Genomic DNA, 10,643 nt, shown 5'->3' on the forward strand with positions numbered 1-10,643 from the left:
TTTAGAAAGAAAAAGAAAAATATTAAGTATATATAGGCGCATCTAAAATTAAGGTAATTCTTAATTCTCAATTTTAAAGTTTGAGAAAGAAAATGCTAGTATATTACATGGCTCTGCAATGAAAACATTTACATATCACATTGTAAAAAACACTGATATAAAAATTGTGACATGATTTCGTTGGGAGAGGGAAATTGGGTCAGCACAAGCTCAAGCCTCACCTACTGTAGTAGGAAGTCAGTAGAGAATGTCTAAAATTGGCTATCACGAAATCGCAGTGTCAGCATATTTAGAAACATGGAAGAAAATACTAGAAGAAACTGGTAAAGTTGTTGAAAGTGGTTGCCTCTGGCAAGCAGAGGGGAGTGGGGAAAGATAGTACATAGGACTGTTTTTTTTTTTCATATTTTAGTACAGTTTGATTTCTTTTTTCAGTAATCTCAATACCCAACATGGAGCTCAAACTCACAACCCCAAGACCAAGAATCTCATGTTCTTCTGACTGAGCCAGATAGGTGCCCCAGTACAGTTTGACTTTTAAAGTATATTCATGACAACTAATCAGTAGTGATAGAAGTCCCAACTGTGGTTAACTGCGAAGAGGCACCATGGAGCTTCTAGAAATGCTGTGTATCAGCTGTATCCGAGAGAACTTTCTGGGATAATGAAAATGTTCTCTATCTGCACTGCCCAAAATGGTAGGCACCAGCCACGCACGGCTACTGAGCACGAGAAAAGTGGCCAGTGTGACTGAGGAGCAATCCTTAATTTTTATTTAATTAAAAACACTTTTTAACGTTTATGCATTTTTGAGAGACAGAGAGAGACAGAGTGCAAGCGGGGGAGCGGCAGAGAGAGAGGGAGACACAGAATCCGAAACAGGCTCCAGACTCTGAGCTGTCAGCACAGAGCCCAAGGTGGGGCTCAAACCCACGAACCGTGAGATCATGACCTGAGCCGAAGTTGGATGCTTAACCGACTGAGCCACCCAGGCGCCCCTTTTTTAAAATGTATTTTATTTATTTTTTCATGTTTATTTATTTTTAAGAGGGAGAAAAGGAGATAGAGCATGAGCAGAGGAGGGACAGAGAGGGAGGGAGACACAGAATCCAAAGCGGGACCCAGCAAATTCTAGATCTAGATGGCTCCAAACTTCGGAAGATAGTATTATGAAACATACATTATAAAACAGCTAAGCTTAAAATGGTTAAGGACATAAAGGAAGAATCCAAAATATGAAAGATGAAGACACTACCAAAACAAATGAACAAACAAAACCCCCAAACACCAAAAAGGCCCCCGCCCCCCACCAAAGAAAACAGACAAAAGAAGCAGGAGTGCTTGGAGGAGGAAGGATTGGATTTACAGGAGGGAGAAATCCCTTAGAAAGGGGCTACCTGAATACTGTGTGCAGATACAGTAACAATGATGAGCTCTTATTAAGTCAGAAGGGGATCCGAAGAGAGAGGAGCCAATTCCTGTGCAAACTACCTTTATTTATAAGGAAAAACTTCCCCATCTGGTTATAAAACCAGCACTGTGTGAAGGCACTTGACTGGGGAGAGGCGGTGGCAGGGGTCCCGGTAGAGACCAGCGTGTCTCTCCTAGCCCTGGGGAGGTGGGGGCAGAGGTGACTCCCAGGGAAATCCAGTGGAGGCGACACATCGCAGGCTCTCCTAGGCTGGGGTGTTGGCTTGTGTCGAGGGGGTGGCAGCAGGAATAGGAGGCACTTGGGACACAATCTGACTTGACAAATGGAGGGCAGGGGGGTGTCTCTTGCCTCCAATGATTCCCAGCCCCATCGTGACCTCCCACGGCTATGACAGTTTCTAGGCTGAGGTTCTCCTTCTCCCCTGGGCTTCCGGGGAAGCAGAGAGCTGAAGGTGAGGACCCCACCCCTGTAGGGCTTGGGGCCCAAGGAGAGGCAGCAGTTACTGAGGGACAGGTCTGGAGCAAAGGCAGGGACGCTTCCTCCTGTCTCCCCTGGAAACGTCCTCCTCTCCAGCTAGACTTTATTCCTCTGGGTCTTCACCCTGGGGAAGAGCTGAGGGAAGACAGGATCTTTAGACACCAGGAACTCTCACTCCCTCATCCCACCCCCAAATTTAATGGAGTCACCCACCCCCGAAACAGGTGGGCCGTCTCCACCCTCCCCTCCCCTCCCTTCCGAGGACTCCGGCATCTCCCAAACCACCTCAGAATCCCCGAGGTCCCTGTCACGACCAAGCACCAGATGATGCCTTAGGTCAGCCGCCCAAGGTGATGAACTGGAATGGAGTTTTCCATACGGCCACGAAGGAAACACCTACTGCCCCCATGGGGTCTGGTTGGGACCCGCCTCCACCTGTCCCCCAGTTAAAGGAATCTTCTCCCCTGGGAATATAAGGGGATCTTCCTGGTCTCCTCCCTTGACTAGAACCTCCCGCAACCCTACCATAATTTTACTAATGGAGTCTTCGTCTCCCTGCCCAGTGCAGCGTAGGGAAACCTGCCCCGCCCCCAGGCCAGTAACATACACGTCTGTAACGTCCCCCATTACCAAAAGGGTATTTTTCACCCCTTCCCTTGGCTAAAATACATTCTTCCTTGGGGCGCCTGGGTGGCTCAGTTGGTTGGGCATCCAACTCTTGGTGAGAGTGCAATCCGGCTTGGGAGTCTCTCGCTCTCCCTCTCTCTCTAACCCCTCCCCTGCGCTCTCTCTCAAAACAAATAAACATGAAAACTGAAAAAAAAAAAAAAAATTCTTCCTTACCTCCCAGTAATATTATCAGGGATGATAATAAAAATATTTGATTGAGTTCTGCTCAAGCTACTAAGGCAGCGCTGGGGAGTTCCCCCACGAAAGGCCATGAGGAGGGGGCTTTTCTTTACCTTCTCCCGTTACTATCATGGGCTTTTCCTCGTCTCCCCACGAACCCTAATGGGTTCTTCTGACCTCCCTCGCCCCCCCCCCCCCCCGCCCGGGTATAACGGACTGTCCCTCTTGCCCCTCTTTTTCCCGTGGAATCACCCCTTTCCCCAAATAGCCCCAGGAGGCCCCCACAACCGCTCTTCCGGGCTCACCCCGAAGTAGTTACGAGGTACGTAGCCCTCCTGGCCATGCAGCAAGGCCCACCACCAGTCTGTCTCCTCTGGCCCGTCCCTGCGCAGCACGGTGACAGACTCGCCCTCCCGGAAGGACAGCTCGTCCCCGAACTCGGCGCTGTAGTCCCAGAGGGCGTACACCACGCCGTTGTGCAGCAGCCCCATACTCTGCTCCACGTCTGAAACATAAAACGGCAGGGATCGTGAGCGCATGGGGGAGGGGCGTGAGGGGGGCAAGGACACTCAGGGACACGGGACACGCCGAGGACAGGGAAAGGCCCTGGGATTTGGCACCGCCCCAGCTGAGGGATGAGCCACCTGCAAAGCTGTGTATCCCTGCCTAGAGCCGGGCGCCTGAGCTGGAGTCGGCCGCCAGGGCCCCGCAGTCTCTAAAATTCGAGAACATCGGGGTGCATCCAACTGGGTGTCCAACCCCAAGGCAAGATCAGTGGTCCCCATCCCTCCTGTACATCGTTAAGTCCCTCCCAGAGGTACAGTCGTCCGTGCACCACCCCCCTTCCCCACTTAAGTTTACAGTCTCTCGTCTCAACCCCTCCTTCCGATGGTACAGCCTTTCCCTTCCTCCCCCTTAAGTGGTCCCATCTCCCCCTTTCCAGATGGCGAGTCCACATGACTTCCCCCTCCCCAAGGGGCAAAGTCTCCAAAGAGGATGAGATAACTTCTCCCGAGGGTACAGCCCACCCGCCCCCGCCTCTGCCCCCCTCTTAAGGGGTAAAATTTCCCTCAAGAATTGAACCCCCTTTCCCAATGGTACAGTCAGTCCAGCATGCCCCCTCTCTCCAGTGGCTCAGTCCACTGGGTTCCAGTTTCTCCTCCCCTCCCGAACTCTCCCAGGCGGAGCCTACGGTCTTCACATCTCATAGGCTCCACCTACCTGCACAAAGGTGTAATGGCCCGATGACAGGGCACTCCCCGTCTGCCCGTGCTCACCATAAGCCCCGTGGCCCCTGTCCACTTTCTGCCGCCGGGTGGCACAGACAGCAGGCTGTCGTGTAGAGGCTCACCTCTCAAAAATACTGTCCCACCCCCAGGTCCGAGAGCCTGCCTGACGCCGACTCTGTGATGTCCCCAACCCCACCCTATGATACAGTTTGCCCGGGTGTGCAGTACAGAGGCTATTCACACCCCCATGCCATTGCTACCGACTTCCTCCCGTCACCTGGTTAGATGATGTGGCCCCTCTCGTGAGGTAAGCCTCACGTCTCACTACACGCGGAAGAGTCCCCAAGCCCCTCCCCAGAAGCCACGGCTTGCTCACCTGCCAGCCGTGTGGCACTGTATCTCCCACTGGCAGCACAGCTCACCTGCCCAGCCCTATGCCAGGCAGATGGCATAGTTGGAACGTCCAACTGCCCACGCCCGCACGCGAGAAAGCAGGTGGGCAGTGCCATTTGCAAGACCGCTCATATCCGCACAGGGGTCCAGCCTGCATGGCAGAGTGCCCATGTCCCCCCATCCCTCGAGGTTGGCGCAGTCTGCTCACCCCACGCACCCAGCTTGCACCTGCCCGGTGGGAGGCCCTGTCCCCCACCCCACCCCCAGGCGGTCCGTCCCACTGCCCCGCTGCTGCGATCCTGCCACTTGATTGGTGCAGCCCCCACGTCTTCTCTCCTGTGATTGGCGGCCTGCCTCCTTCCCCTCCCCGACTGCTAGCTGCGTGGCCCAGTCCCCACGACCCCCTTCCTCCCACCGAGGCGTCCCAGCGCTGCCTCGCACCTGCCAGGTAAGTGGCGCAATCGGCGTAACCCTCGCGGTAGGGGTCGCACTTCTCGATCGCCGTGGCGCCGTCGCTGAGCGTGGTGGCGAAGATTGCTGCGCCGTGCTGCACCAGCGCCGTGCAGATCGCCGTGTCGTTGCAGGACGCGGCGCAGTGCAAAGGTGTCCTAGGTGGGGAGGCGTGCGTGAGAGGCTGTGCACGCGCCCCCCGCCCCCCCCCCCTCCCCCCCGGCAGGTGCGTTAACCCGCAGCGCCGTCCTGTCCCCCGCCAGCCCCGTGCGGGTCTGGGCTCACCAGCCGTGGCTGTCAGGGGAGTTGACGTTGGCCCCAGCCGCGATGAGGAAGTCCACGATGGGGTAGTTGGCGCCGCAGATGGCGTTGTGCAGAGCCGTGATGCCCTCCTCGTTGGGCTGGCTCGGGTCGTTCATCTGGGCGGACGGGGGACGCGGAGACTCAGTCCCGCGGCCGCCACCCCGCGTCCCCCAGCCTCCACCCCGCCGGCCCTGCACCTCGGCAACACTCACCTCCTTCACTGCCTGCTGCACCACGTCCAGCTCCCCGGTCAGCGCGGCGTCCAGCAGGAGCACAAGCGGGTTGAGGCGGGCGCGGCGGACCTTGCGCGGGGAGCCCGCCTTCCGCAGCACCGAGCGCGTCTCCTGGGGGACAGGGAGGGGGGCTTCGGTGACTTGGAAGAGTTTGTTAATATACCCATTACTCAAAGGGGAAAATAGACGACGGTGGCTGCCCCAGGTCGTCCAGCTAGACAGAGGTGAAGGCTGGGATTGGAAGACAGGGAGGTACAGAGCCTGAGTCCAGAGGGCGGGGCGGGGGCGGGGCGGGGGTAGGATCCCTCAGCTCTACAGCCTTTGGTTCCCTACAATTGTCAGGGAATCTGGTGATTATGGAATCCTGGGCCCTGAGAACTGAGAGGAAGCTGGGAGACCATGGAGTTGTTGATTGCGGAAGCCAGATAGTCAACCCACCCACAGTCTTATTTCTTTCATAAAGCATACATGCTGTGAAACGCACGGAACAAAGGTTGCCCAGTGTTAATTCCGGATGTTCGGAATTAGAATATTTATCCTATTATTCCTTCTGCTTTCTTGTTTTTGATGTTCAAGCGTCCTCCTACAAGATTCGTTTATTCTGAGCACATGGCATTTGTGATTCTGGTCTTTGATGTCAATGATGTCAAGATCCTGGAATTCGGAGATCCCAAGAGCCACTGGTTTCCAAAATTCTCTGATGTGCAGCTATATGTCAGATTTCCAATGTTGAGTCCAGGAATGCTAAGCTATGCCATTTCAAACTGCTGAAGACCCAGGATGTCACATTCCCAAGATTCTGTGATTGGGAACTTTAATATTTTATGTTTAGAATTTCTTCCAAAAGATTGGAAGGAGATACTCAAAGTGTTAATCATTGTTCTCTCTGACCGCTATGATTTTGGCCTCTTTATTCTTTTATCTATTTCCTCCTGCTTAGTATCGTGTTTGTGTATTCCTTTCTAGTGGAAAATGTTCATTTAAAATATAATTCTGGAGGCACCTGCTTGGCTCAGTGTGTAAACCATGCAACTCTTGATCTTGGGTTTGTGAGTTCAAGCCCCATGTTGGGTGTAGAGATTACCTAAAAAAATAAAATCTTTGGAAGTGCCTGGGTGGCTCAGTCAGTTAAGTGTCCGACTTCAACTCAGGTCATGATGTCACAGTTTGTGAATTCGAGCCCCAAATGGGGCTCAGTGCTGACAGCTCAGAGCCTGAAGCCTGCTTTGAATTCTGTCTCCCTCTCTCTCTGCCCCTCCCCTGCTCATACTCTGTCTCTCAAAAATAGAAATAAAATATTTAAAAAATGTAAAAAATAAAATAAAATCTTTGGGGCACCTGGGTGGCTCAGTTGGTTGAGCATCTGACTCTTGATTGCAGCTAGCATCACGATCCCAGAGTTGTGGGTTCGAATCCCACATCAGGCTCTGTGCTGGGCGTGGAGATTGCTTGAGATTCTCTCTCTCCCTCTGCCCCTTTCCTACCCCTCTTTAAAATAAAATAAAATAAAATAAAATAAAATAAAATAAAATAAAATAAAAAGGGGTTCCTGAGTGGCTCAGTCGGTTAAGCGCATGACTTTGGCTCAGGTCATGATCTCACAGTTTGTGAGTTCGAGCCCCACATCGGGCTCTGTGCTGACAGCTCAAAGCCTGGAGCTGCTTTGGATCCTGTGTCTCCCTCTCTCTCTCTGCCCCTTCCCTGCTCATGCTCTGTCTCTCTGTCTCTCTAAAATAAATAAACATTACCAAAAAAAATAATGAAAAATAAAATAAAATAATAAAATCTTAAAAAAAATAGAATTCTGTATTACAGCGTATTCGTGCACTAATCTGTGATTTCCTGGTTCCAATGATAACCAGGGTTTGTGGTACTGACTTAAATTCTAAGATCCTGTTCTTCAAAACTTCAGTGCCCTAGGGTTCTGAAATTTCACTGTTCTGAGACTGATAACAAGATTTAACTCTTGAATTCTGTGAGTTTTCAGGTCTCTCTGTGGCCAAGACTTTGTGATTCTATAATGAGGTGATTTCAAGACGTTGTCATTCTTCCATTCTTGATTTCAAGATCCTGAATCTTGGCTCCGCCCCCAGGGGGGCTTGGGAATAGGCATTTTGGGGTGTCTATCCGGTCCCTGCTTCTTCTCCGGGAATCGTTCCCCTCTCTCCGTCCATCCACACTGAGAGAACAGGACTGTTCTATGTGGCTACACCCGCCCACCCCAAGCCAAGATGCAGGGACTGGACCAAATTCAGCAGGAGACCATCCATCCCCCGGTCAAATGCTAACAATGATAATAGTAGTTACCAGTTAAGTGCCAGGCACTATTCTAAGCACTACGTGCTTAATCCTTACAGCGACCCTGTGGTTATTCTCCGCCCCCCTCCCCCCCATTTTACAGATGAAGAAACTGAGGTCCAGAGAGGCTAAGTATCTTGCCTCAGGTTGCACAGCTGATAAATGCCGTGGAGCTGGGATTTGAACCCAGGCAGCCTAGCTCTGCAGCTGGTGAACTTAATCACGACACCCACAGCCTCAGGGACCAGAGACTTGCTCTTGGAGTTTCGAAGGAAAGAAGCTCTGAGTGGCGTCCGAGGACACCATGGGCTTGAACTCAGAGGTCATTTGGGGTCTCGGGTGGGGGCGCATTTCTAGCCATGGCACAGGCTTGCTGAGGTCTGAGAGGAGAGAGCGGATCCCCAGAGAATGCAGACATGAGCCTGTGCAGCAACCGGGGAGAGAAACGGGGAATACTTTGATTCAGGCAGGCTTTTCAGGTCCCGGAATAGACCCGCTGTTGTGCCAAGATACACTCATTTCCAGGGTGTAAGACTCCCAAGATTCCCAAAGGGATGCCCTCGGGGGGCAGGTTATTGGAGAGGAGCAGAGAAAGTCTCTGTGTGGCCAAGGTTTCCGAATGCCTCTCCGTATATATGTCCTCCCTGTCTTCAGAATGCAGGCGCGCCTAGATTAAAGACTACGTTTCCCAGCCTCCCTTGCACCTGGGTTCCTGGCCAGTTGGAAGAGGCAGATGTGATGTGTGCCACGTCCAGGTTCTGCCCTAAAAGGGAAGGGGCACTTCCCTGTGATAACATACCCCTGTTTCCTCCTGTGTTACTTACCATGCTCTGTAGCTGGTCTGATGGGCTGAGCTGGGGCAGGGCCGGGGGTGGCACGGGAGCTGGTGGGGCAGGAGCAGGGGGCCCTGCCCTGGCCTCGGACGCCTCAGTGATGGGGGACAGCTCGGGCTCAGGCCCCCCAGGCCCCCCGGGCCCCCCGTGACGATGGAAGAGGCGGCTGATGATCTGCTGGTATTGTTTCTTGTGGGTGGGGGGCAGGGCCACAGCTGGGCTCTGCTCCATGGAGCCCCTGCGTTTGAGGGGCCGGGGTATCTCTGCCAGCACCCGGGCCACCTCCTCTAGCTCGGGCACCGACTGTGCCTCGGGTGGCAGTGCTGGCTGCAGCCTCGTGGGGCTGAGGGGCCGAGTTACAGCGCCTTCATCTGCGTCCCCGGCCTCCAGCACTGGCGTCAGCAGCCCTTCCAGGTCCGGCTCTGGCTCCAGCTCAGGGGGAGGTTTGGGAGAGCCTAGAAGGAACAAGAAGCCCATCAGAGGGTGAATCCCTGGGAGAACCCCAAGACCCCCTCCCCACAACCTCCAGGACCTGCAGCCAGCATCTGATTTGCTGTGTGACCCCGGGGCAGTTCCTTGCTGTCTCTGGGCTACTTTCCATGAGCGGCGAATACCATCCAATTGTGACATCTCCCACGTGTCAAGTGCTTAGCACGCGCCTGGTGCTTTCCGCGCCTGCCTTACTGAATTCTCACCACTACTTTGTGAGGTAGGTATTACTATCATCTTCTTATTACAGAAAGAGAAGCTGAGCCTCAGAGGGGGTGGTCAGTTGCCCCAAGCCACATGCTTGGGATTTGAACTCAGTGCTCTCTGACTTCTGAATCGTGTGCCCCTGCCATCATGATAGATTTGACTTTCGAAGATTCTAAGACCTTCCTCGCCTACCCTCTCAGGCAGAATACTCAATCCTGGCGCTTGATGGTCTCTTCTTGGTCTCATCCCTCTCTACCAGAGCGTCTAGAGCAGGTAGAAATAGTAACGATCACTCCCTACACACATTACTCCACTGAACGCCCATCACAGTCTACGACGTAGAGACTATTAATCTGTCTTCACAGATGACAAAACAGAAGCTCAGATAGGTTAGCTCATGTATCCTGAGTCATACAGCAAGTCCGTGGTGGAGAGGAGCTCTAAACCCATTTCGCTTTCACTCTAGGCTCTGTGCTAGTCACACACACACACACACACACACACACACACACACACACGTTAATGATTATAATAGCTATCGAGAACTTCCTATACATCAGGCCCTATTTTAATAACTTTATACGGATTAAATACCCTAATACCATATCTGAGTGAGATGGGCTCTATCACCTTTTACACTCAAGGAAATTGAGGTCCAGAGAGGTTAAGTGACTTGCCCGAGGTCACACAGCACAGAGCCAGGCAGTCGGATTCCAGGGTCCATGCTTAACCACTGTGCTGTCCCTAGCTCCCGAGCAAATTCCCAAGCTCCTGTAGCCTAGCTCTCTGTAGGGACAATGTCCGGAAATGGGTGTTTGGCTGTGATGTCTCCCCCAGCTGTTCTGGTCTCCAGCCACGTGTCCTCCCTCTAACCAGCCCTCTGGGCCCCCCCCCCCACTGTTGACTCACCTTCGCTCACAGGGGCCCAAGTTTGTTGGGGAGGTTGGGGGGCTGGGGCGGGGGGCTGAGGCTGGGGCTGGGGCTGGGGCTGGGGCAGAGGCTGGGGCTGGGGCTGGGGGGGCGGCTGGGGCTGAAGGGGCACCTGGGGCTGGGGAGGCAGCTTAGGCGGGGGTGCTCGGGAGAAGATGGGGGAGCCCGGGAGCATGGCCCTGCTGGCCCCATGCTCCCAAAAGGCGTTCTGCAGCTTGAATATCATGCTGAGGGGGATGGGACGCTGGCGCGGGGAACTGCGGGGCTGGGGGCTGGAAGGAGGCATGGGGATGCGGCTAACAGGCTGCCAGCTGCGGGGCAAAGTGCCTGATGGCCCCACGGAGCCCAGGGATCTGCGGTAGCCGCCCACATCGGAACGCCGGTCGTTGGCCAGAGGGGAGACCTTGTAGTTTCGGGGCAGAGTAGCACTGGTGAGGTTGTCCTGGGGGAGAAAGAGGCAAGGAGGAGAGAAGGGGGAGGGAGGTAAGGGTAGAAGGTCAGAAGGGAGAGAAGGGGAGGG

At 53.9% G+C, this 10,643-nt stretch overlaps 1 protein-coding gene across 5 annotated transcripts in view; it reads right to left on the reverse strand.

The window, feature by feature from the left end:
* Window positions 1-1,475: 1,475 nt before the first annotated feature.
* PPP1R13L (protein phosphatase 1 regulatory subunit 13 like) overlaps window positions 1,476-10,643 on the reverse strand; it is a 16,472-nt gene continuing 7,304 nt past the window's right edge. For all 5 annotated transcript variants that reach the window (XM_040457401.1, XM_040457402.1, XM_040457400.1 and 2 more), the window contains 7 exons: window positions 10,103-10,565; window positions 8,489-8,952; window positions 5,346-5,477; window positions 5,116-5,249; window positions 4,822-4,988; window positions 3,064-3,263; window positions 1,476-2,044 (listed from right to left, as the gene is read on the reverse strand). In XM_040457401.1, coding sequence (XP_040313335.1) covers window positions 2,006-2,044; window positions 3,064-3,263; window positions 4,822-4,988; window positions 5,116-5,249; window positions 5,346-5,477; window positions 8,489-8,952; window positions 10,103-10,565 — 1,599 coding nt within the window. In that variant the 3' untranslated portion in view covers window positions 1,476-2,005. The remainder of the gene's footprint in view (window positions 2,045-3,063; window positions 3,264-4,821; window positions 4,989-5,115; window positions 5,250-5,345; window positions 5,478-8,488; window positions 8,953-10,102; window positions 10,566-10,643) is intronic.

The sequence above is a fragment of the Herpailurus yagouaroundi genome, unplaced genomic scaffold, assembly GCF_014898765.1.
Source record: "Herpailurus yagouaroundi ecotype Mexico unplaced genomic scaffold, PumYag 220, whole genome shotgun sequence".
Classification (NCBI taxonomy): domain Eukaryota; kingdom Metazoa; phylum Chordata; class Mammalia; order Carnivora; family Felidae; genus Herpailurus; species Herpailurus yagouaroundi.